The sequence below is a fragment of the Tympanuchus pallidicinctus genome, unplaced genomic scaffold (genome assembly GCF_026119805.1).
Source record: "Tympanuchus pallidicinctus isolate F22 unplaced genomic scaffold, pur_lepc_1.0 scaffold26, whole genome shotgun sequence".
In the NCBI taxonomy this organism is placed as follows: domain Eukaryota; kingdom Metazoa; phylum Chordata; class Aves; order Galliformes; family Phasianidae; genus Tympanuchus; species Tympanuchus pallidicinctus.
Window position 1 is genome coordinate 3750333 of NW_026294743.1, and position 27765 is coordinate 3778097.

The window sequence follows — 27765 nt, forward strand, 5'->3', positions numbered from 1 at the left end:
TAGGATAGTGGGGAAAGTGGAAATTACAGCAAATTTTCTTATTTATTAGAAACTGGCTATGAAAATATTGGGAAAATGTGAAGGGAGAAGTGATATTTAGCTCTGTTTCCATGACATTTACACCTTTCTGTGGCATTCTAAAATGCCAACAATGCCAAAATAAATTACATCCATAGAACAGCAGCAGATTCATATCAAAACACACTTAAATAGGAATATATTTTGTAATGTGTTATGTATAGCAGTTTTGATTTACGCTGCTGGGTATTTTCCTTCTTTCCCTTTCTCATTGCGCTCTCCAGAGAATGAAGGCACTTTCAGGGCAAAGCATAAATACCATTAATAGGTTGTGCCACGATCTGGATAATTTTGGATTGAAGGTAAAGTCAATAACTGAAAATGTAAAATAGCAAAAACTGTGCTTTGCTGTCCAGCAACTGTTACAGAACATGAGAAGAACAGAGCTCTTTGTACAGTTAAGCACAGTGTGCTCCCTAAAGAAATGTAAGCTTTTAGGAAAGGATTACTTTTTTTGTAACAAAGTATGATACTGTATATATGATAGTTTCAAAATGTACAAGATGAAAAAGTTAAAGAATTCTAAAAATACTGTTCCGTAACATTTTGTCATCTGTTTCACGACTTAATGCCAGAAGCACACTTCTGTGACCTTGATGCCAGTGTATAGCTTAAGAGAAGACAGAGGTGATGGACATATTAACCACGCTTATAAATGGTGCTAGATTGCAATAAGGCTGGAATGTGATGTGAGCGATGACCATACAGAGAGCAGATCATCTCACAAGTTAGTTGTGGGTTAACTGCCCTGCTCAAATATCAGTTGTACAGAATGAGGGTTAACGCCAGTACTGTTATACTCATTTCAGCACTGCAAATACAATGCCTCTGAGTTGTGTGTTGATCCAGTCAGCCAGTTTCCTGTCCCTCTTGAATCTATCATGCTTAAGCTCTATAAATAACTGGAGTTGTCTAGGCTGAATGGCAGGGAAGCAGTGTGAGAAAGGTCTGCTCTCGCATATTCATAAAACTGAAACCCCCACTCAGGAAATGCCTATTATTGTTCCTGGTAATGGCAGAGCAAATCTACGCTTTAGAACTTCGCATTTATTTTACTTTTTTAGAGAAGGAAGAAGACTATTTCGAAGTCTTGTATTTAATGCTCTGGTCCAGTGTTAGGCTTTGAGTAAAAAAAAATATGCAATGAACTGAAATTTCTCTAGTTCTGCAAAACCTGGAGTTGGCAGAGCTTGTTTTACAATTCAGCACTCCTGGGCGTGATCACGTATCCCAACTCCCCACTAACCAACAGACCATGCTTCTGTTGTCTTTGAGTGTTTACTAAGTAATTGTACTATTTTATCTGTGTATTAGGTGGGTAATGATTTAAATTTTTTTGCTCAGTATACTGATAGATTAGTTGCAGTGAGTGTCAATAATATCGATTTTATTTTTTTCAAACCTGCGTTTGTAGAAATGTGATGGAGATCTTTGTTTTGTGTAATAGGACTTTCCTCATCTTTTTTTTGGTTGGTTGGTTAAAAAAGAATAATTCTTCCCACTGTTAATTATAAGCATCCCAGAGTAATATTTAACTGTGTTACTTATGTGCATTTCCTCCTGATACAACTAGGTTGCTTTAGCAACCAGCTGTACATTCTAGAGAAGAGAGATGTATTTGTACTTTCTTATGAATCTCTCATCCCCAGATATGGGAGCTGTGATCTTAGAGCTGTTCTTAGGAAGAAATTAGTGGAGCTTGACTTAATTGTATGCATGGTGTAAACACAGTCTTCTATACACCTTCTTTTCCTAGTACTCAATGTTGTACCATGGATTTTACTGGGAGTTCACAACTGGAAGCTGCTGTAGAAGGAATTTCTTTCCAGTGCAGGAGTCTGCTCTTTCTAATCCCTAGGTAACGGTTTATTGTGAGACTCTATTTGGGAAGCTGCTCATAAATACCATTCTGGACTAATACCAGTCCTGCAATACTTCGATTGGTTGCTTTCAGGCATGTTTTGCCACATAGAGGACACATGTCTCGCTGCTGTTCTCTTTTAGTTCCTTTTACTATGCTCCTAAGGTCAAGCATGTGCCCAGAGTTGTCCTGCGTGTTCCAAAGTTGGACTATTCCTGAGCCTTTGTGTTCCTGGATGAAGGTCTTGGTTAGCAGTGCCCAGTGAAGGCAAGGCAGAAGCAGTGACTTTGAGTGCTTTCTTCCCTTCCTCCACTCTCAGGGCAGATGTAAAAAACAAAACAAAACAAAAACAGCAAAACAAACCAGAAAAAAACAACAACAGAAACTACTGCTTAATGTTCTGCGTATAACAGAGGTCTAAATGTAGTGTTCTTATTAAATATATCCTTTTGCAGACTAAGGAATATCTGTACCTCAGTTAATTAGTCTGTCAAGACAGACTGTACATCATTATTTATAAACTACGTTGCTTTGGGATGATAATGCTGCTGTAATGCCAATGAAATGAAAAAAGTTGAACAGTGTGTTCATGTAAATATGTATGTATATGAGAGATGAGCTTCTTCCATGTCTCTTTAGTTCAGATACTTCTGATTTTCTATTGGGAGTGCTTACAAAATAAGGAGCTCTGGAGAAAACAGGGATGTTGTTTAATTATTGTCCCTTGCCAGCCCTTTGGAATCTATCTAGGTGTGGAAAATGAAAGAGAAGAAGTTATGGGGGAATTGGGTTGTTTCTGTCACTGGTTAGAGGAAAGGCTACCTCATAAATTACCGTGTGGGCTAATACACGAGCTGTGTGAATCCCTAGACTGATAAAACGTTCACCAGTGTTCTGTTATTTCATACTATATGCTAACAAAAATGAATAAACATGACAATGTCAATGCCATTTCCTAATTCATAGTATAGTCCTTGGCTTCCTGCCTTATACGACTTCGTAACTTGGAGCAAAGAATGTCTTTCATTCTTTATGCTCACCTAGTTTCTTCCAGCTGCTGGAGCTTTTCCAACTCAGGGAGGTACTGCATTCTCCCCATTCCTCTAGCAGATTAATTTCTTCCAGATTCATAGGTTTCAGTGGTTGGAGCGGTGTTGAGCAGCTGGTCTGAACTGTAACTTCAGATGAAGAATTTCCAGACTACTTTTTTTCTGTGACTCTGAAAATGTGAATCAAGTTGCTACTGTATTACAGCATAGCCCAGTTACAAGCAAACAAGTAAGAAGGCATTTTATTTTGCTGACATTGTGTGCGAGTGCACACAAAGATGAAGATCACAGCCTGCATGTTTGTGCAGAGCAGAGAACACTAGAAAGTTGCACGTGGCAAAACTCAAGAATCAAATGTTTACTCACACAGCTTATACTTACTGCACACAGAGCTTATATGCGAAGTACTAGTACTGCAATATGTACAACAATGTATGGGCACAAATAAAAGAGAAGTATTTATTTACTGTGATTCCTGAATAATGTTGCTGTGTTAACAGCTACAGCAATGACATGGAAACAATTCTTCACTTTCATAGCTTAGAAAATGATAAATGGTAACTTAAGGCATTTCCTGATTTGTGGCATTTTAAATGTTAAGACAGTTCATACATAGGCCATGACATTTTGCAAAATACACAACTACAATATATTGAAAATATATTCTACGGCATTTGTTCCGTTCAGCTCTTTGTCTTCTCACATTGTGGTTCCTTTGTTATCTATCTTTCTTTTATTTTCTTTGCTTACTACATGGAAGAATAGTTCCTTTTGCCATCTTAACTTTTTCTTTGTCGATTTAAAAGCATGAATTATTCCTGCTGCAGTTCTTCCTTAAACATTCATTGTACACTAGTATGCTTAGCGGAGATGTGATCACCAGGGCAGTGGATGATTCAGGCATTTACTCACTGAGTCAGCGGTCACAATGAGTAGATTCATATATTTCAGGCATATAAATAAGAGCTGTCACTTGAGTTCACTGAGTTTTGATTTGGGACTTTTGCAAAATTATTTCCAGAATAGTGAAATATTGAGAAGTAGTGTGTGTACAATCTGTTTGAATGGTTGTAATGTGGAGTACGTTCACGTAATGTTACCTGCTTTCACCATCTTAGAAAAACAGCCTTATTATTCATTTCATGTTTGCTTTTTCATCATGTTTTGATAAACATGTCAGTGATGCTCAACAGTTGCATTTAAACACAGATTGTACATCCAGTATCTCACTGCATATCTATGTAATGTTTCACCTTGTCCAAAGAGTCTTTCTGTGGAAAGTCCAAACATTTTCAGAGGTTTTGGTAGTTAAAAGGACACTGTTTCAGTGTGGGGCTGTGGAGCTGGCCAGACGGGATACGACATGAAAAAAAACTTGCCTCATTCTTTTGTGAAAAGTTACTTAAAATAAAATGTGTTAGTTGGGCCCTTTCTAAGGGGCGTGATGATGTGTTCTGGCCGAGATAAACAAATTTCAGCTCACTGCAACTCTTCTCTGCTAGTGACAATTTATTTAGTATCTTCTGTGACTGAAGGTTAGTAGTGAATGGCAGTGACCCAGTGTCACAGTAGACACAAATAATTTTGTCTTGAAATAGTTGATTTTTTTTGGTTTTTTTTTTTTTGTCCTTCTCTGGATGCTCCCAGAGTCTTCTGATACTTCCTGCTGGACCTTCCAAATTGGAGTTATGCAGATCAGTTATTTTCAGTCAACTCCACCCAGCGAAATTCAACATCATCTTGCTAGGCTGCCGCTTTAAAAAAAGCATCTAGTGATTGGGTTTTCTTCTAAAAAATCAGTGGTCTCCTATGCTCACCTTGGCAGTGGCCACTTAGTGCGCTCTTGTACCTATTGCTTGAGATGTATCAGTGGGATAAAAACTTGTGACGTTAGCTGATAAAAGACTTCATTGCATCTTCATAATGTATTTGCTGTGTCCTGCATGTATATCAAGCTGATAGTAACTGAGGGATTTACCTCCATTCATGATGAAGTAGTGCTGCTTACAAGAGCTTAGGTGTAGGATTCTTTGCCGGAAGCTGAATATTTTTTTTTATTTCATTTTATTTTATTTTACCAGAGTTTGTCTTGTTTGCCTGTCATCTCTGGAGGTCTATAGAATTGAGCTGGCCACCCTTCCTTTGTGATGGTTGTGAAAAATTTGACTCTGATAGTTAGTTTTCCTGATTCCTGAAGAGAACGTTTACACTCATAGTTCCTTTGAAACAGCATTTTTGTGTGCTGTATTCTAAAAATGAAATCATAGAGTAAAACAGGGATTTGAGGATTGGGTGGAGGTGGAAAATCAGGATTTCAGGTGAAAACGACTGTATCTGTGATCCTGACATCATCCTAATGTCAGTTGCTGTTGCTGTTACTTTTTTTAATCAGAGTTTTGTGATCACCTGTGGAGATGATACAGTTCAAATAGACTTGTGTTTGCCTAACCTACTGTAGTTAGTTAAATACTTGTCTGTAAATTCAATAAAATAGTTCTTCAGATACAATCAGGTATTGAGGGTAACTTCAGTAATGTAGTCAGCCTTAGAAGTAAAGATTTGCTGGCAACTTGCTGTTGAAGTCTGGCGCTAATTCATAAGGACTCCATCCATGCACAAACCTTTATTGTTATCCTATTTTTACCACTAAATGATGGTAAGGTCAGTTTCAGGCTTAACAGTGAGATTTCATTGAAAATTTGGGCGTTAGAAGGAACTCCAAAGTATTCTATGAAGGTTAGTTTTAATTATTTCCTTGTTCGTGTAACCCTTATGGAAAAGTATTAACAAAAGGCTGGATGGTTCATTTTTGTTTTCCTTAATCCTCAAGTGGCAGGTGCAAGCCTGAAGGAAAAAAGGTAAAAAACCAAGCTGAGCTGGCCTTTTGTGTCTATCAGAGCTTTCCTTGCTTTCTCATAAGACTAGGTTTGCTTGCTGCGAGGATAATTTGACTCACCTTTAGAAAATTAAAGGTCAGCTGAACTCGAGGAAGCCCCTGTTTTGCACTGACCTCCATAAAATGTCCCCAGCTCTTTCTTAACAATTACTCTCTATGAAATGGTAGGCTTTTCTTTTCCTGCCTCTGAATTCTAGGATTCCAGTGTTGCTCAATGAACTGCAAAAAATACTGGATAGATCCTATTTTAGTATTCTCTGTTGAGTCTTCCTACTGAATGTAAGGTGGATGGCTTTTAACTTTGAGCCGGTGTATGCCATATCGGTACATGTCCTATCTGCAGTGCAGCTAATGGTGATTTTATTTCTCTCCTGCTCCTTTTCGTTGTCCTTTTCTTGTTGCTTTTTTTCTTTGTCAGAAAGCTTGAAGTATTTTAGTATAAAAAAATTAATTTTGTCATCTGTATCACATAAGCACAAGTTAAAAATGAATTATTAAAAAAGAACGGAATTCCTTGTGACATTTTTTTCAAGTAAAATGTGTTTTAATAATGGTCTAAAGTAGCCAGAAATCAGTTATTCTCATGTACTTGCCAGTCAATGACAAAGGTGTTGTATGTTTTGCTGTCTGATTTTAATTATGGATTTTTATTATGAGTTTTACTAAAAAGCTTGTAGTGTGACATCAGACGGTGTAAATCAGTCTGATCACTGATGGCGTTTAACTGTCTTAGAATGTCTTTTAAGTGTGCATATGCTGGAAAACTCTCAGAAAAGAAATGATTAAGTTAGGCTGCTACGAGAGATTTCATGGCAAATTACATGAATGTTTATGTGAAATTGCCTGCTATCCCAAAGTGTGCGAGTGTGAGGGTATGCGTGCGCACGTGTGTGTTCTGGGGCCGATGAGCCTCTGGTAGGGAGCTTTGCAGAAGCTGCAAGTATTTTTAGTGGAAACGAAATCTCAGTTCAGTTCTGCAGCATGTGACTTCCTATTTCTGTAAGCTACTTCCAAGAGACTTCCTCTGTTAAATCGGCTTGTCTCTGGAGATTTGAGCTGGAGCTGGAGTGTAGTCTGCTTTGTCCTGTGCCTGTGGCAGAGTTTTCCCAGATTTTTCATTTGAGTGTTTTATTTTTCTTTCGTACTGTCTTCAGCATGCAAGGATCTCGTGGCTGCTACCCGTGATCGGAAGCTGAATACGTTTATACAAGTCTCAGTGGTACATCCAGCAGAGCACATTTTGACGAGGTATTCAAGCACTGAAATCGTGGAGGTGAGTGTCTTACTTATTCAATTAACATGTTATTTAATTGCCCTTTTTCTGTTGTTTCCTTGGAAAGTGAGTAAGAAACGAAACGATTTAGTGCACAGTCTTAGGTAAGGAAGCACACACTGGCTCTTAGCAAAGCGTACCTAAGAGCGCTCTGTAGTTCTTGGCATTGAACCAGGACAAACAGTAATGAACTTGCCTTTTCATGAAAGCTCTATTTTTTCCAAGCAAAAACTTACAGAATGCTCCAGTTTTTCAGACGTTGGTCTAAACTGAAACAGTGAATAGTTGCTCTCATGAAAGAGCAAGGCTATGTAAAAAAAGGTAAACTCAGAGTACAGCAAGTTTGGAAAGTACTTTTGAATTACCGAAGAACAGAGGCATGTTGTATAGTCAGTTACACTTTATGGTTTTCTTTTTTCTATAGGGAAGTTGATGTTTTTGCAGTGTGAAAAATATTAGCCTACTTGTATGATGAAGAGAAAGTATATGAACACACAGGCATGGCAGAAGTTACTATCTTATGTTGTGTATGTTATGTATTGGAGCAAAAGTCTGAGGCAGCTTTGCTCATTTTCATTTTGTACTGTAAGCATTAGCATCAATAACAACAAAAATCAATTAAACATAAAATTATTTAAATCTGAACAGTCAGTGTAGGTATATAGCATACTTATTCACTTGGCTGTTTACTGCAAAGATTCATTGAGAACAGAAAAGTCTTATTGTAGACACCTGAATTTACTTTACCAAAGGCTTGTTCTAACTGTTAAATACATAGAGAATATTTCATGAGCTCTTTCTGATCTTAAAGTTCGACCCAATTACTAACTTAAATTGCTATGGTTTCAACTACCAACCGTCCTGAAACTGCTTACTTGAATTATCTTGTATCTGATCAGGATGTTTCATTGCAGACAATCTGGAACATTGTTATGAAGTACATGTAATAGATGTTTGTTTTTTTAATACAAGTGTGTACATTTCCTAAGGCAATGTCTTGATATAGAACACGTTTGAGGGCATGAATAATTCTCTGAAATTGTTGTCAATTCTCTCAGCTTCCTTCATAGTCAAGCTCTGGGGGAGGAGGTGTCATGGGCGGAGAGAATTTCAGCAAGTGAAAGTATATATATATATATATAATGTGTATGTGTAAGTACATATATATAAGCATATTAATCATACTAAATCATAACAGAAAATTTAACAATGCTAGTCTGCTAAGTTTGGGAATTATGATGTTGTTATGGTTAAGAGTTAAGGAATTACAAAGCACAAAAACATTGTCTTAGTCCATTACTGTCTAAAGAGAGAAACTATAATCCCTGCAAAAAAAAAGTCAGTATCCTTAACCTAATATGAAGATTTTCTGTAGCATTTCCATAGACTTTTCATTATAATTTATCTAAGATATCTCAATATTTTTGGCTAAGTTCTTAGTTCATTTGAAGTGATGTGAAACCAAATACTTCACAAAAGCATCACAGGAGAAGGGAAGATATGTTTTACTACCGATCACTAGCCCAGATACCGATGCCTGCAGGCTGAACTGTTTGGCATGTTTATAGGCGGCTTCAGAAGCACTTAAATTCTTTTCTGGTATGACAGATTTTTAAGGTTGTGTGGTTTGTTACTCATTGCTTGTAGCACTGAGCTTTATACAGCAGAGAGAGATAGACAGCTAAGTTCTGCTAAAGAGACCGTGGCCTATGTGCCTGCACCCATAATGGTGTGCTACATGTTGCACAGCTGTTACCTTACTGAATATTTGTGTTGCACAGGGAACAAGAGATCCACTGTTTCTGACTGGTGTGACATTCCCACCGGAATACCCCATCTATGAAGAGACCAAAATAAAACTCACAGTCTATGATGTCAAAGATAAACCTCAAGACACGGTGAGCATTTTGGTTGTTTCGCTTAAGTCTTACTGAGAACTAAATTTCCACCATGCTGTTCTTCATCCTTTTTCAGCAGGCTTGCGGCTTAGAAAATTGAAATGAAGTAGAATTGGCTTTGCTCATACACGATATACTTTAAGTTATCATATTACAGAAAAGAGAGAGAACCATGCAGTTAAGATGGACCCTTTGCACTTGTTGGTTTGGTTACGTGAATCAGTGCAGATATTTCTGGAAAATGTGAGGTTACTCTCATGTACTTTCTGAAAGCAGAGAACGTAGGGAATAGGTTGGGATAGCAACGTAAGTAAGTTTTCAGAAATATTATTTTATATTGAAAAGATGTGGGAAATAGAGAGGGTTGGTTACGTTTTTCTTTTAAACACTTGCATAGTGATGCCTGCTACTCATCTCTGGTTTGTGTTGATTTTCAAGGACTCAAGGTCATGTCTGTCACAAAGGGCGAATTGTTTGGGCTTCAGTGTTGTGCATTTTTAGATACAGTGTCAGTTTCTTACACTGACAAATAGTTAATTCAGAAGATGTATGGAGATCACTAGGAATATGAGTGATTTAAGTGTCAGACAAAGGCCTTGAGTGCCATGTTATGTACTCCGGGTGATTTAGGACAGACATAAAGAGCTGTACGTTATGCAAGACCTATGGGAGTTGTGTTTTTCTTCTGTGACAGATAGGTTTCACTTAGGTATTGAAAACAGACCTTGAAACCTGTCTTCAATTAGCCAAATTGCTCTTTGTGTATCTGTAATTGGCTCCCGATGTGATTGAAGACCATAGAAGCTAATGTCATGATTGTATGTGCGTTCATTATCCGTAAGAAGGAAATTAAAGCCATAACATGTAACTTATATCTTTGAACTACTTACGTGAGTAGAGTTAGGTTAGAAGTTGATGCGTTTGCTTAGATGTTTAGATCTTCATTAGTAAATACATTGGTTCTGTCTCCCCACTGTGCTCTCTAATGGGAATTTGTGAAGCATTTTTGTCTACGGAATATGGATTTCTTTCTGCTTATAGTAAGAGTTGATTTTGTTTCTTAAAAAGTAACTGGGAAAGGGAATGTGCACACTTCAGAATTAGTATGTTTTAATTTTTTGTTATGACTTACAGGGCTTAAAATCGTAACTGCTTTTTCTTCAATGTTGCAGATATAATCCCTTGCGATTTATAACCTATTGTGACAGACAGCACGATGGGTAAAAATATCCTATTTGTAAGGAGAGAAAAGTGAACTAGATTCGTAGACCTATTCCTCTAGTTTTCTTTTAGTTAGATCTTGAAATCCATATAGTACTTCTACAGAAAAAATTGCATATGAAAGATCTAGCCTAGAGAATGAATATAATTTAGAAACATTGAAGAACTTTTTATAACTGTTCCGTGTAATTAAGTACAGGATTAGAGTATATCCAAGACAATCACATCAATGTAGCTTATAAGTCTGCGGAGACTTAATATTTTCTATTTAAATTAGGAAATGTTAATGCCACCTGTTATATGTGCACTTAGCCTTGTTTTAATATATTACCATTTTAAAACTGGCTATTGGTAAGAAAAAAACAAGATGTAAGATGGAATTTGAGGTATGTTGCATGCAACGTGTGAATGACCGTGGGCCATCCGGGTTGATATTTCATGTGTGACAATATTTAGACTTCATACTCAGTTTTTGGAATATCAGCCAGGATACAAGTAATGCTGTGACTTTCTTTGCTATAGTTTGAAGCTGTTGTACTTTCCTGTTAGTTCAGGTGATGTTTTTGAGTCGGGAGATAGATCTGGATTCCTAAAAGTCAACTTTAGTCAACTAAAAGTCTACTTTGAAGTGAGGTGGCTTGATAGCATTACCAGCGTAGCTGCAGCACTACGTACCTCAATGCTTGTTTCATGATTCAAGTAGTGAGATGCATCCCTTCGGCAGTGAGCTGTTCCAAGAGTTGTGGTTTTACTGTGGGGATTTTCGAGGCTACAATGAAGATGGCTTCTGTAGATCATAAAAGCTGCTGTGACGGTTCATGACTGCAACATATGTATCCCTGCAATCTCTCCAAACGTGAGCACAAGTAATATATGTGGTGGGATGAAGGAGAAACCAAGGTTTTTGAGTCTTCTGTACTATGTTAGTCTCTTCTTCCAGACTAGACAGATTTGCTGCCAGCTCATGCAAGTGATCCATTTATGGCAGAATAAACCTTGGATGTGGCTGCTGAATATGTTGTAGGAATTGGTCAAAAAGCCACAGTAAAAAGACTGTCACAATGTCAAGGCTATTTGACTTGTACTTGAGTCAACCATTTCAAAGTAACTGGTATCACTCATCACTCTGCAGTTCAGAAATACACTTGTTTAAGAAGTGAATTGTGAGCATTAATTAAACTTCAGCAGGGTGTTACTGCCCCAAACAGAGAATTGTTAGGACGCTGCCTTACTTTTAAAGCAATTGGATCTTTCCTGTGCAGTGAAAATAATTGGATGCTGCTCAGCTTGTGCAGGCAGGTTATAATGATGAAGTGAAAAGGAATGCTCCCCAATGAGAAACAACCAGAATATTTTTTTGGCAGTGCTCATATGCTGTTTATGCTGCTCTTCTAAGAAAGACTTTAAAATAACCTTCTTTCTGTCTGTCATTTAACTTGCATTTATATGAGAAGAGCAGTTTAATTATGCTTAAGTGCTGTGCAGCTGGTATCACATTTACTGTGCTTGACACGCTGGATGTTCTACTGCACTTTTTGTGTTTTATGCATGTCTGTCTGATATTCTTGGTAATTATATCTTGGCTGTATCAGGTTTTCTGTAGTTGTGACTCTTAGTAGAAAGAAATAGAAATTTTATTATTTTGGCCAGCCTTCCTAGCTAATGGTGATTAGTTACTATGTAACTAAGTAATCATGTAAATAGAAATTTCTAATAGAGATCATGCTATTCTTACTTTGATATACCTAAAATCAAGAAGTTAATAGCAATCATAAAGTATAATGTAAATACATCCAGTCAAGCCAAGCGTACAAAACGGTGAGTAGTGTCATCTTCTGAAAAATGTACAGTGACATCTGTTTCTACATCAGAAAGATCTTCTCTCCATCCTGCCATGGGCAAGATTGTTTTTCTGGCTGTCTTCAGGAATTTCTAATACTTGAGTTTTGTCTTAATGCTTGGGCTGCGCCTGTTCTTTAAACCATTGTCCAGGAAAACTGGAATTAGAGGCTCAGATGCTGCTTGAAATATCACCATTGTGTGACTGTTGCACAGGCGTGCTATTCTTAGCTTTTCTATAAGTGTGCAGGTTTGTCCAGTTCAGTCTGTCAAGTTGTATGTCAATGCTGAGAAGGATTTGTTCACTTGAAAAATACTGCATAGCAGAAGTCAGGTAACACTCCTGCATGGTGGATCTGAAGAAGAGTAAAAAAATGGATGAGCTCTTTTTATATTAAGAGGAGAGAATGCCTGGTGACTGATTTGGGAGGCAGCAGTCTTTCATTCTGTGCTGCAAATATGTACGATTGTGTCTTATAGAACTCAAGAACTATTAAGGTCAGAAAAGACCTCTGAGGTCATCTGGTTGAACTATCGACCCATCACCACAATGCCCACCAACCACATCCCAAAGGGCCACATGGACGCACACAAACACCTTCAGGCACAGGGGGCAGCCTGTTCCTCTACTTGATCACTCTTTCTGCAAAAACATTTTCCCAAAATATATCCAACCTGAATAATCTGACTAATTCTTGTTAGAACAATAGAAGGGTCTTGCAGCAAGCGTTCCGTGCTTTTTTTGTGTAGAACACTATTTGTAGGCAAGCACTGTAGCATTTATGATTTTAATTTGCTTGTTTTTTTAACAATTCTAGTGTTTCCACATCTGCATCTGATTTGATCTGATTTAATGCAGTTACTGACACAGCTTAATATCTCAATATGTGGATTTTAGAGTGGAGTTGAAAATTTTTTAGTCGTACACATTGGAATTGTTGATGCATTTGCAGTGAGGTCTCAAGGTATGTACTGATGCAATGTTCTGGTGTGATGTGCAGTGATTCGAACTGCCTCTTGTCGATGCAGACATGGAGAAGCTGTGGAAGCAGGAGATAGAAGCCTTGTGACAAGTATGTGTGTCTGCTCTGTGCAGCATTACTTGCAAATTCCGTTTTTCTTTAGGAGGAAATAGAATCCAGAAGCATGATGATAATAAGCTTTAAATTGTATTGTATCGAATTTCATGAGACTTTGCAGATGATACTGGCAGGTTGATGCAGTCTCCTTTGGGTAGGTATAATTGCTGGAATCCATGGGATATTCCACATATAAACAGCAACTCTGATAACATAGTCTTGGATGTATGTGTTTCTTGGTACTGCAAGTAACCATTTTAAAGAAGAATTGCACTGGGTTAAGTGGAAAATGAAGACTTGGAAGAAGAGGCATTTTGAGTTGAATTTTAAGCCAAATCTGAAGTGACACTGTTACAAGTTCCTTCGTGGGAATTGATTTGTATGACAGAACCACCACACTGCTTGGAGCGGTTTGCCATTTGTGCTGAAGAGGCCGATGGCTTGAATATTAGTAAGATACTGTCGAGCACTATGTGAAATGCATTAGCAGGGTGTATGGGAACTGCTGAGTCAGGGCCCGAACCTCTGATTGATCACCTGAGGTGAGCACGGAGTCAGCCAGAGGAGCACAGGTGAAGGCAATTGACCTGTGTGCTGCAAGGGGTGGAGCCTGGCTGCACCCCTCTTGGACCTATTAAAGAGTTGACTACCAGTGGAGAAGGATCTCTTTGGGAGATTGCTTCTGTTGGTGTTTTGTGAGTGAGCCCAAGACAGGGGTAAGCCTTCTATTTATTCTCTTTTGTTATCTTCGTCTGCTTTGCCTAACTCTTGTTTATTTTGTGATTATAGCATTCTAATATTCTTTGATGACACACAGGGATAAATGTGAAAGCTTAAACACCACCTACTTGCATGCTGCCTCTACCACAGTGCTCTTAATGCCTTGCTCTTGTGAGCACTGAAGCTTCTGAGGCTAGGTTTCTTTTTTTCCTTAAAACCTAAGTAATCTTAGAAGTGCTCTTTGTTTAACGAAAAAGCACTTCAAATGTTTCCTTTTCTCAGTTCTGTTCACTGTCATCTCTGCAGGATTTGTACAGAAATATTGCCTTAAATTAGAAACTCATATTATCTCATTCTTTTTAATAAGCCAATGCTGCTCATTGTCACTGCCCTAACCACAGAAATACTTGTAATAATGCTTTATTCATGTTTCTTTTCAAAATCATGTAATAATTTTTTCATGAATGTATACTTGAGTGATTCAATTTTTCTTTTGCCTCAAACTTTACGTTCTTGCCAAATGCCATTATTGGAGCTATAATGAAGGGAGATGTGTTTTCATTCTGCTGGCCATGTGCAGGTGGAGCGCACCTTAAGGAATTAATTGTCAGTCTTTCTCAGAATTTCTGAAGTCTGGAAATAAAGGGAAATTCAAACTGCTTACTTTCATTTGGCTTTAGATGGAAATAAAATCCTTCTTTTGAAGTGGTTGAGAGTATAAGGAGGAAAATTTCTTACTTCTTAGGGATCTCTGAAAGAATGGAAGGTAAGCATCAAGATCATGGATGTTGCAGGTGTGCTTAATGTGAAGCCTGTCTGTAACCTCACCTGCTCGTTGTGCCTTGAAAATCCTGAGGGAGGGCGTTGGTTTTGTGGAAGTCCATCACTTGAAAAGCACCCCCCTCTTCTATTTTTTTTTCCTCTTATTCTTCTATACATATATTTTATATATAATTTTTATATATACATAGATTTCTAATTGAAGCAAGCTTCTCCCCATTGTTGTGCATTTAAGGAAAGTCACAATCTGCTCTGTTTTGATTCTCCACTTTGATTTTTTTAACCTACTTTAGTCAATCTAATGCTACTTGTACCACCTGTCAGGGAAATGCTTACAGTAAGAGCTGATTCTTTGGTAAAGGATGTCTTGGATATTTCTCATTTTAAATGAAGGGTAACATCAAACACATGACAATCTTTTCCTGTGGAATTGATTTAAACTATGTAAGGATTTCAGTAGTATAGATACAATTCTTCAAATCTATGCAGTACTGTCCCAAGAGCTTGCAAATATATCATTCTACTGTAAGTACTTTGTATATGCATGTTCAGCTCCCAAGGAAGACTGGCCTGGGCTGCTGTCAGATTGGGTACTGGGGCGTTGAGAAGTGGGAAGCAGGTTCCTGGCAGCCCAGATGTTGCAAGTATGTAGGATTTCCTTACACTTAGTGCAGCTGTGCAAGGTGGCTTGAATGGCTCAGATGCTAGGGTCTGTCTATTCTTACTGATGACTGTGCTTTTTGCTAGATGAATGTTAAGTTGAGCCCACCACACTGGCACAAATGCTAAATCAAATGAAAGAGAAATTGATGTTCAAGAAAATACCATGGGTTTTCCATTAGTTGTATAGTGGTAGCTACTTAAAGTAATTACGTATGCAACAATTGTAGTGCTTTTTGTTGCTTCAGGGTAGATCTAAATGAGAAAAACTCTCCGCAGCTTATTTTGAGTTCAGAAAGCTTCATTGTGCCTGTTGGATTAATTTATGGTAGGTAATTTACCTGGAAAACATTCTGTTAAATACGCACCTCTCTTACTGATATAGAACAGCTTTTTACCTTCAGTGGATGTATTTAACAACTTGAAAAATCAAAACTTGAGCTCCTCCTGTTTAATTTTCCATGTTTTCATGCTTGTATTTTCCCCTTGTAACTTAGGCTTTAGAAAATTTCCTATTACAAGCAATTTTCTTTATATCACAGCAAAAAATGTTCATGCCTTGTTTTCACTTGCTGCCAAAATTGTACGTTACTTTTGACAGTTAACTAATTTCTACTGCAGTAAATCCTGAAAAATAAAGGAAAATCAATGCTTACGTCATAGCTACTGCCTCTTCATCTTCACTAAAGCAATTCGTTTTAATTTTTTTCAAAACCAGGGTTTGGACAAATGAGCATAATAGAGCAACTTCTTTGCATTTTTTTAAATCTGTGTTTTAATCTATTGAAAATTTGATCTGTTCTCAAATTCTCAAGCATTTCACTTCAAAAGCACTCAGAACTACTAAGATTGGAGCTTTTAACTGTTTAAGATCTGTTAATTCATTCAAAAAAATATTCCAGCATAACATGAAAAGAAATGTACACTTAACAGTCATAAGTCTGATTACGTATGTGTTACAAAAGTAGACAGTTTAAATGAAAAGTCAGTTTTCCAACCGTTTTAAAGTTATGCTATAAGTATTCAGGGAAGTTGAAAATAGAACAAATTCAGTCTGTTATCAGAGATGTTCCTTCCACCATGTGCGTAGAAGAAGACACAACAAAGGTGTTCTTATGGACGTGGATTAATTATGGATGTGCTAGAAACAGTATATGTTAGTGTTTGAAACTTTGTGCTTGTAAAGCCATGCAAGTACTACTGTTTTTTAGAAATATCATATGCAGTGGATGTGATGTGATAATTTCTTGAGCAAATTTGTTAGAATCATAAATAGCTGTCCGTAAATTAGTTAAGTGTTTTGTATTCCAATGTATTTTAAGTATTAGATAAGTAAACTTGAAAGGCTCCTGTGATCATTTAGGAATTACAGTATCTTTAGAAATTGCATGTATCATTGAGTTTTACAGTTAAAGCGTTGTTATGTAATGATTACACAGTATATTACAGAAACAAATTCTCTTGTAGCTGAAATTGTCCATGCTCGGTTTTCGTTACGCCTGAAATGAGGGATTTTTTTGAACCTCTTGTGTTTGATTCTGTTCACCACGGACCATATGATGATAAATGGGGGGAAAAAAAGCCCTCACACTTTGACACCTTCGATCTACTGTTGTTTAAAAACATTGTGCAGCTAGGAAGCCATAAGAAGGCTGAACTTAGTCTGTGGCGTGGTTGAAGTTTAGTGTGTTTTTTCTCCATGTCTGACTGACTCCAATTCTTAGAGGTGGGTATTTGACTGAAAAACCTAACACTATAGTTCAGAATGAACATCTGTGGTTGAGCTTGAGGCTTGAGTGTGTTAATCAGTTCCCATACCACAATATGTATTGGCTGTTTCATGGTGTTAATGGATTTTGGGGGGTTGAATTCTTTTCACTGAGAAGTCAACTAGCTTCCCTCACTTGGAGTTGTTTATTGAGTAAGATCATGAATCATTACCAAAGAGTCAGTTGATCATGCTAGTTGCTTTTCTCTGGGTGATGTAATTCTGTGGAAAAAGCTTCCAAGTATGTCAAAGTCACTGAAAGCTATTGCCTGAAAGGTGTGCTTAAACCCTAGTGGAATACGTGAGGTAGAATTGTAGCCTAACGCAACGAAGTGTGAACATGGATGTAATCTCCACGGGGCCAAAGATGATCAGAGGTCTGGAGCACCTCATATATGAAGAAAGACCGGGGGAGTTGGGCTTGTTCATCTTGGAGAACAGAACATTCCAAGGAGACCTCATTGCTTCCTTCACATCCTTCCAATACTTGAAGGGGGGGGATTTAAACAGGAGGAAAACAAGCTTCTTAGATGGTCTGATAGTGCTAGGACAAGGCAGAATGGTTTTAAACAAAGAGAAGGGTTATTTAGGTTAGATGTTAGGAGGAAATTCTTTACTCATAGGGTGGCAGAACACTGCCACAGGAACAGGCTGTGCAGAGCAGCACTGGATGCACCAACCTTGAAGGCATTCTAGGCCAGGTTGGATGGGGCCCTGGGCAGCTTGGTCTCCTGGAATGTTTCTCTTAGCCTGGCAGGGGAGCTGGAATTGGGCCTGCTTTAAGGTCCTTCCAATCCAGATTATTCTGTTATCTCTGAAATCAGTCTGTTTTTTCTGTAGCCAGGGTTCAGAACAGAAAGGCATCTACAAAATATCTTAAAACACTGCTTTAAAATAGTCATGGCATAATGATGCGGTACTGGTAATCTGTTCTTCTCTAGTCCTTCTGTTTTCCTCTTAATATGCAGTTGTGCTTACTTTGTATATTGTGGTGCAGAAAAGGCAAGTATATACACTGAATAACATACTTCCAAGCTAAGCAAGCCTTTTGTAATGTGGTGGTGTGGCTCTTCTGGAATGCATTACACGTGTACACAAAGTCTGGTGCTTGAGTCAAATCAAGTGGCTCCGAATTTTTGTTGTGCAGGAGTCATAGTGAGTGCATGCTATGTATAAAAAACAAATGACTGAGGAAAAACTTATTTCTCTCAAGGCATGCGGAACAGGAAGTACAAAGAAAACCCCACATGAGTAAGCAGTAAGAATTTATTCTGTTTGTATAAATAGATATCAGTTAATACATACATTTCCTACCTCTGGGATTTTCAGTGTGATGACATTTAGTCCCTTTGCTGTTTTTTTTCAGCATTGCAGGATGTTAAGAATTTGAGGGTTTTAACTTATTTTCCTCCTTCTACAGTTCTTGTCACTGTAATACTTCAGTATTATGCAGCTGTTGATGTTTGTTCTGGCAATTTTATTCTTAAATTCTTTGTCATGTATCCGCTCTCACCCTTCCTTTCTTCCCTCCCTTCCTCCTTCTTTCTCCCCTGAATTTTAAGGGGTATGAGAGTATAGTTCTTTATCTTCATTCTGTTTTTCTTTACCAGCTTTCTCTATGGGCTTCAGCTTGTTTCAGTTAGGCACAGCATTTTAAGCGGAACAGCTGTAGCTGCTTTCAGAGCTATTGCAGTAACTTAGTTCAGATTAAAGCCAAATACATCAATTACCAAACAGTACCCTGTCTGTTCTGATGATAAAACTTGTACCTGAGCTATCTGCAGATGAAATTCAGAGGTCTCTCAGTAGTGAGAAATTATCCAAGTGTTTTGCCTAAAAGACAAACAGGTGTGCTGTTGTACGCTCTGAAGAGCTGTATGTCTGCACTAAGTCTGGTGTTTACCTTCCTGTACAGAAACATATTTATTTTCAAGGATATATGTATTACAGTGATCTAGCTTGATGCACACAAGCATTTCTGGTGGAAGATGAAGTCGACTTAGTGCATCTTGTGTGTTTGTCTGCACTGCTCTGTTATTTAGTTTTACAGTAGGAGTGTGGACATCCATTGCGAAACTGCTTTTAGGTGGTGTGAGGAAAATTTCTATTCCTGTGGAGCAGGATAGCAGAGTGAAGTGCAGCACTGGATTTTCTCTGGATTTGTTAGAACAAATTTATTTGGGTGTTACTTCCTTGCAAGTTTATGCCTGTTCATGCCTGGAAGCATCACTGGATCTCAGCTTTTCAGTTATATGTCCCATGCTTCACTTGCCAGAAGTTTAACTGCATCAGACACAATAGCACTTCTGCTGCCCTATAAGCAGTGAGAGATAAAAGCTAATTCATTTGGTTGCAGCAGCATCTGCGCTGTGAGCAGTTGCATGGTTCATTTTGTCTTAAAGTGCAGATTAGTAAATTGAAGATGGGGGGGGGAAAAACTCTCTCTCTGAGATTACTTCAGACAAGATTGTCTGCTTCCTTTAAAAAAAAAAAAAATCCAATGGAAAAAAATGTGCTATATAGGACAAATATGATTTATTTCCTTTAGAAGACAGTATACACTGTGTCTTTGGGATGCTTGGAAGGGTTGCATTTTCACACACAGCACCCTTAGTGAAATCGAGCGAGGAGGTCTTTGATTTGTTACAGCTATAGATCCTCCGCTGCCTCTGTTCCCGGGGAATAACTTGGCAGCTTTTCAAAAAGAAGTAATTGCAAGGCTCTCAGTCAAGAAATTATCTTCGAATGTGGAAGCTCTGGACATTTACTGCCCAATTATTGCTACCCTGTTCTGAAATAACATCATCCCTGTGACAGGGAGTTTTCAGAATAATTTACTGTGCCCAAATGGTTTTCAGGCTTGGGTACGTCAGAAGAAAGACTGTCCTTGCAGTATAAATTAGATGATGAGTACATATACCCTTCAACTGAGAAGCATCCTGAAAGACTTTTTCTATGTAGGTACCCCAGGGTATGAGTCTTCTATCCAAAGTCTGACTATCCATGAAGAGAACCTTAGCCTTATGAAGCAGTGATACTTTCCTGATGGATAAATCTGTGTTAACATAGAGCTGGCCATAATACAGAACATTTTGTAGCAATGCAGTGGTGCTCAGCTGCTCCTGAGGTAGCTGTGGATCAGCCCCAAGAGCAGCCTCCTGTTGCATAGATCAGAAGGCTTAATATTTCTGTTTCTGGATACATAAAATAACACAATCAGCAGTGCATTCAATATGAAGAAGATGAAAAGCCTATAAACTCCAAGCACATTAAAATCTTGCATGAGTTATCTCATCCTTGCAGAAGTACGAGCTATCTACTGAGAGAGGTAGACAGAGTAACAAGAAGTGTTTAACCTAGTCTGGTAAAGCAGTTACTTGTCATGGTTTTATTGTTTTTTTTATTAATCCTCTCCTAGCCAGTTCATTTTTAATTCATGAAGTGAAACCTGTTTTAGAAGGTGATACTAGGCAAAGCAGCCTGCAAGCGTTAAATTTGCCCCAGGAATATTCACCTAGTATGTGGGTCCTCTCCTGGTGGTTTGGGGATTTGGTCAATGTGGGTTGCTTTCATGGGGAAGGAGGGAAAGTGGCTATCTGTAGTAAGATCCTTGGCCTCGTGATACTATGAGCTTGCCAAATCTGAGTCAATATTTCCATGGGGCAGAATTACTGGAGATGAGGTGCCGTGGAATCTGAGGGCAGGGTGTTCCTTGCAGCTTGAAATAGAGGTTAGTAGCCAAACAAATCTTTCTGGAAGGAAGGCTGAAGTTGTGAAAGGTGTGTGCATTTATGTCAAATTCGCTTATCCTCTTAAGAAGAATTTTTCCTTTTCATCTCTTCCTTCTACCCCAATTTTCACATCATGGGGAAGATTGCAGCGGTTAATTTTATAAGCTCAGTGAAAACATTAGTTTACCCTTTGTGGTATTAGAAGAGCAGTAGGTGTTGTTCAGTGTTCTGACTTATCTCTGTGGGATTTTTTTAATAGAATAAGTAGTAAAAAAAAAATCTCAAGGAAAGTGGAAATTATCTGTACTGAAAGTCTGAATGGAGTTGAAAATAGTTTCTATGTATGGGGGAAGAACTTGGATTCAAGTACTTAGTCAATGCAGAGTCTTGGAATAGTTGCTGCTTGTCAAGATGCAGTTTGTCTAAAAAAAAAAAGTGATAGTAGGCTTTCACACCTATTATCTTCATTTATTTGTTAGTGTCTTTTTCTGTCTCCTAATCTGTTTTGTTTTCTGTTGTGGTTTTTTTTTTTCTTGTGACTGCTAACTGTATTAACTAGCTTGCATAGCCTTTCTATTTTTAGAAGGGACACTGAAGAAGTAGGGTTTCGATTGCTGTATGTGGTTAGTTTCAAATGCAGAGTTAGAGTTTCAGCAGTTGTTTCTAAGTCCTTTACTCTGTGTCAGGAACCAGGGGGTGATATTTGGCTGAATATCTGACTGTGGAGATGATAGTTGAAACACAGAGGTAGTTTTGCAGTGCGTGCTGACTTGAGTGTTCCCACTTGTCCTCTAGGATTGCCTGGAAGGGTTACTGTGTTCAGTGCGTTTTGATACTAGAAGGATTTTATTTACTGGAAAATACTTTTGCTGGAAAGAGCAGTGACTGCCCTTTAAGTCTGTAGAATTCCAGATCAATAGCCTCTTATTTTTAAATAAAACTCTTGTGGCAGCAAGTAATTATTTAGATGTTGGAAAATATGACTGAATTTTGTGTAGTTGAAATTGTGGTTGCTCTTTCTTCTTACATTTTGTCTTGGTAGTAGTAAAACTCTGCTAAGTCTGCCATCTTAATACAAGCTGTTTTTGTATAATTATACTTGCTTTTGTATAAATATCCCTATTTGTACTGTGTAGGCTGGAGGAGAGCTGAAAGTTCTTAGGAGTAAATTTGAAGATGCTCCACCAGAGATTTGCATGGCCCTTCAGCTTCTGCCTACACTGCTTTTTTTCAATCAAGCTCTAACTCAGTTTCAGCGCATCAGTGCTGCACAGTTGATCAGTGTGAGGGGTATCTGGAGAAAAAGCTGTGGTACTTTTTTGCTTGATCTCTACTTGATCTGTTTGGACAGCGGGAGAGCTTGTGTAAGTCTGTCTTCAAGTTGGTTTGCTGGCTCTGTGGGAAGCACGTGCATCCAGTGGAATTTAAGTTGGAGAGACCAGCAGCTGCACGTGTGTTTCTAAGTTTGGTTTGCGTGCAGTGCTTGCTTCTTTGAGTTTTGTTAAATACAATATTTTGAAATCTGAAATAATTTCCTTGGTAAGCTGGCAGGTCTCCAGCAGAAGGTGTGTGAGCACTGCAGTACTGCATAAAGGAGAAAGGAGGGACGAATGCCTCACTGTACTTGATGGAAATTATGGAATACTCCACTAACTTTCAATACACTCATGTTGTTTGCCAAGGATATTTCCACCTATCAATTTCAGTAATTTTTAAATTTAGGCCAATAGTGAATGCTGTGTGATATGCCATGGCCTGCCTAACACCTGTGTGTAGTGTCAGGGTTCTGTATGAGCAATGTGCCCTGCTTTTGCACACTCAGTAGGACGGGAAGATGGAAGTACAGAAACAGCACCTCTGCAGGCTTGGACGTAGAAGCTAAAAACTTAGCAGAAGGATTTTAATTAGCTTTTTGCCTCCTGGCAAATGTCTAGATTCAGGAAGTGCTTTAAAAATAATAATTGTTTTGCCTTTGACTGCTAGTTTGTGACAGCCTCGGCTCATGGCCTTTTTTTTTCTTTCCCAGAACATGAGACGCATTACATTGAACAAAAGAGAATGTTTTGGCATGGTTTTTCTTGAATGTGTTGGCTTTTTTCAGTTGGCAGCTGCAAGAGTTGAAACAGTTGAGAAGAGTTGAAACTCACCTATGGAGTTAGCTTTGTGACAGGCTGTGCTTCATGTCTCTTTGTTACACCTTGCCTATGTCTTAACATAGGTATACCACATCAGTGTAAAAGGGGAAAAAAAAAAAGCCATTCTCCTGGTAAACAATGATATTCCTTTATTGGGTAGAGAATCCAAGGCATATATTCAGACTGCTGCTCATATTACAGTAGTCATTGAGGAAATCATAGTTAATGTGCTGGACTTGAGAGGAGAAAAAAAAAAAGTAAATTGAAAGGTCTGTAACAGTACAGGGTTGATGAGGTTGTTTTGAAGGAATCACACATGCATTTGTTTTGTTTTAGTTTTTTCTTTTCCTTTTCTATTCTGTTTTAGAACTTCAATTTTACCTAAAATGATGTCAAGGACTATGGGTTGAAATTAATGAAGTAAATTAGATCTGAGCTATTTAGACAACTAAAGATGCTATTGGGCTGCTGTTGGATTAGACGTCCAGTTTCCTTTTTTTATTTCTAATTTATGTTAAGCTACTTGAGGTGTGTTTACTATCTTTTACCTATTTTGACCAAGTAAAAGATGACTGAAAAAATCTGTCAGAGCCTTTTTCAAGGTCTGAAGTACAATTTAAAAAAGCAGCTCCTGGTGTGGTATCTCCAGGTTGACATCTACCGTGGCATCTGTTAGAGTACTAGATAGCCATGTACCAAATGCAAGAGCAATAAGCTCTGTAAAATTTCAAGAGAGGCTATATGACTTGTAGTCTGAAGCACTTTCATGGCTATCATATAGCTCCTCAGAGCTGTTCCTAACTGCTGTCATTTATGGCTTTACAAGGTGATAGGGGGTGTATATGCTGACCTAGGCCCCGTGTATGTTTTCAGTAGTGTTTGGGGGCGTAGTTTTTTGTGATGTTCTACTGCGTGTATTACATAATGTGGCCCTGAGAGGCATGGCAGTTCTAATCTTTCTAACCTCTGGCAGGTTGGTCATTGAAATTTAGGGAGTTGAGGACACTCACTTGCATGATTTATATGTCCTGGAAAGAAGAGTGGGAGCCTAGGTTGTAATGTAGTTGTGTCAGGTAGGATGAAACAAATCCAGTGACAGTAGAACGTAATCCAGGAATGCATCTGGCAGGCCTACAGGCAGTCAGCAACAGCATCAAGATGAGCTCTTTTCAGATAAAGGAAAAACTGCTGTAGCTGCAACGAAGGAGAAATTCAGCAGAGCAGTCTATTTCCAGTGAACCCTTCAGGACGAAATGCCCAAACACTACTAATGTGCGCAGCTTGACTTTTCTGTTGAGAAGCTGAGCAGTTCTCACTCCGTCTAGTCTCAGTAATTCTGATGTTCTGTTTTGTACTTCAGCACACAGATGGTTCCTATAGTACAGTCTTTGTCTTATGTGTCAAGAGAAGTGTTTTGTTGAATTTAGTTCTGATTTCACTATTCTTCAATGTCTTTTGTATCTTCTAAACAAACGGTTCAATTCAGAAGTCTGTTTTGTTGCTGCTTTTTGTTTTACTATGTTGTAAAACTTGTTGATCCATGCTATGTTTGCTTTTGTTTTCCAGAGGGGATGAAGATTAATGTTGGTTCTTTAAGCAGTTAAAGCTATTTTAGAATTTAACTGGCCATTTAGAAGAGTAAGAACAGAAACTAAGTCTGAGCAAATTTCAGTCTTTGAAAAAGGTGTTTTAAAAGAAGAGAAGCAATAGTCAATACTGTGACAAAGGAAGATGTTAATTAAAAAAAATAAAAATAAAAATCAAATAGTAGAATTTGTTTTTGAATAACCAGCTTATCTGTTTAAACTTTTGAACTGAGATATAAGTGATGTCTTCATTACTCCTGTTGTTAGTCATGGAAAAGTCTGTGAAGGCCTTGATCCCGTGCTTTTAAATGTTTGTTTAGCATGACCTCTGGAAGGGAAATTGTGTTGAATACAATTGAGATCTGTCAGCATGTCCTTGATAAACTCCTGTCTGAGTTTAGCAAGTTGGGGCATAATAACTTCAGGATAAGTATTGAAAGGCTTAAGGGAAAAGTCATACGTGTGTGGTTTTTTTTTTTTGGTTCAGACATCTTTTACTTTGAATACACATCACAGTGAAGAAAATTAACTATTCATTTTTAGGTAGTCCAGTTTGTAGAGGGTTTTTTGTTTTTTTTTTGTGCGCTTTTTTTGTTGTTTTTTTTTGTTTTCATTGTTTTTATTAATTTTGATTTCAGTTAATTAGGAATGGAGAGTAGGTTTCCAAGAGGACATGAGGAAAACTTGGGGGAGGAGGTGGAGTGAAATACTGATCCTGTGCACGTACAGATATATGTAATTAGCACAAAAATATTATTACTATTAAAAGCATGGCTTCTTATTCAGATACCTCAAGACCAAACTGAAATTGGGGTTTAGCTAGAAGTGTTAGCCTGCATCCCACTGAATATTGGATCTACATGAGCTATGTGGTGAAAAAGGATGCAAGCTTTGTGGCAGAGTATCTGTTCTGCTACAGAATAGCAGTCGTAGCCCTCAGGGCAGTGCAAACGTTACTGCAGTCAGGCAGTACTCGAAAGTATTTGGAAACAGTAAAGCTCAAAGCTCAAATAGTCTTTCAGGAGGAAGTTCGCTTATGTTAAAAATCTGTCTTTTTCTGAAAGAGAGAATTATGCTGAGTTACAGGGTGATCTGTTGTTCACAGTTTTTGGTATTATCCGGTGTCTAGATGGTGACTTTTAACTTCTTCATCTGTATATGCTAAATAATGTTTCTAGTCCAATATGAAGTAAGAACATGAAATCAGAAGTTTTGTTGCCTATCTTATTTTCTAACAGCCCTGGTTTTAAAGTCTGGGGAATGCTGCCTTGGTTTGAATAGCTCTTCGTCTTCCTTTGATGCTAATGCACAATTATATTCATTTGGAATGATCATCTCTTGTTTAGTTTTTGTTTTCTGATGATAAATAAATATAGCTACTTGAGTCTTATTACCTAAAATAGGCCTGCCATTCATTACAACTTGTTTAGAATATGAGTGAGAAGTAACAGTACTGCTGATAAAATAGAAATAACATTCCTAATTCATCCTAAAAGCTTATTTGCTTTCTTTTAAGTAGTTGCATCTCATACTCTGCTTGCTTATTAATGATATAGTTAGGTCTTTTTGTTGCTGCGTTTTTTGAACTAATGTACTTCCAACTTAGAGGAAGTGCTGATTGTTACTAATTGAGTGCATTGCCCAGTGCTTAATATGGTTGTTTCTATTACTCATATCCTCCATGTGTAATTCTGTCTGTATCACACTGAGGCTTTGCTCATTGTAGGTTCTGATGTTGTAAATTCATGGTAATAGAGGTTTTGCTGTAGTGTTCAGTGAAAATATTAAATAAAATTAGCTTTGTGCCTCAGTCCCGAGGAACTCTCCTTCATGTTTGAAACTTAGAATTTCCTGACTAGCCAGTCTGCTAATCTCTTATTTCTTTTCAGCTGACTAATAATTTTTGAAAAGGAACCCTATCAAATGCTTTAAGTCCAGAAGTTAGGAGCTGAAGTATTTCTTTTGACTAGACAGTCACTTCTGTTATTGAAGAGACAAACTGAGTCCAGCTTAATGAGCATGCATTTAATACATGGGTATCTTTCTAAGAAGTTTGATAATCGTGATTAGGCAGATTCCAGTACAAATGGCTTTCCTGTTAGTCTCTCCTCAAAGTTTATTTACTAAAATGTTTTATTCTATGAAGCTGAAATTAGCTATGAAGTTCAAGTTAAATACCTAATAATGATATTTAGTAAGGCAAATCTGTAGGAAGAGCCAATACAATATGTTCATTGAGGCGACAGTCGTGAACAGTGGATCTGCTTTTAGACCCAGCAGCTTTTTCTTAGGTATCATTTAATATGTTGTTTTTTATTCATGCTATTCACAGAAGCTATGAATCTATGTCTTTTTTTTTCCTTTATAAAAGAAAAAGTCATAAACTGATCTGCTTTTTGCAGATTTGCCATTTGGAGGTGGGCTGGTGTCTCTCTCTGCATTCTTGCTACAGGAAACAAGAAATGACTGGTGCTTACCTTTCAGAGGAGCTGTATCCCTTTGGCTCTCTATCCTCTGCTCCATGTCCTTTTTTTTTTTTTTTTTTTTTTAATTATCTGTAATGAGAATTGTGGCAAAACATTCACTGTAGTTTTAGAATTTGATTTTACTTCTGCTCATATTGCCTAGTGCTACTTTTTGATTGTCCTTTTTTAATTTCAGTATGGCTTTTTTTTTTAATTTGAAAACTAATGAACCTTTTGCTGTCTAATAATTTCAGTTTTTAGCTCTGCTTGTAGCATTTGTAGTTGTAATATGCGTTATCTGATGTGGAATACTTAGCTTCTAGCTTATTGGCTTTTTTCTCCTCCTTAAATATGCTGTGCTTATTTGTATTGTAATTTTTAATATGTATGAGAAACGAGGTTAATTTGGGCTGAATTCTTTCTGCATCACTAAAATCAACATTTAATATCTGTAGCTCCTTCTAAAGAATCTCCTCATCTAGATATGAATTACATGGCTGCTACTGTAGAGAGTACTGCAAAGAGTCTACAATTCCAAAATGTGTTATCTGGAAATGACTTGTAGGAAAATAAATATCTGAAGATCACCAGATCCTACTGCATGTTTAGATTATACTTGTTATATTGAAAGAGGAACAAATAGAAGCTGGATGCTCTCCTAATTTGTAAAGGAGTGAAAGTTGACAGTCATTCAGTTTCTTCAAATGTGACGTTTTAAGCAAGAGA

The 27765-nt window shown here is 37.7% G+C and overlaps 1 protein-coding gene across 8 annotated transcripts in view; it reads left to right on the forward strand.

Annotated features, from left to right (window-relative positions):
* The window catches only part of INPP4B (inositol polyphosphate-4-phosphatase type II B), a 264611-nt gene that overhangs the window by 108567 nt on the left and 128279 nt on the right, over positions 1–27765 (forward strand). For all 8 annotated transcript variants that reach the window (XM_052690049.1, XM_052690053.1, XM_052690054.1 and 5 more), the window contains 2 exons: positions 7039–7157; positions 8939–9055. In XM_052690049.1, the coding sequence (XP_052546009.1) occupies positions 7039–7157; positions 8939–9055 (236 nt within the window). The remainder of the gene's footprint in view (positions 1–7038; positions 7158–8938; positions 9056–27765) is intronic.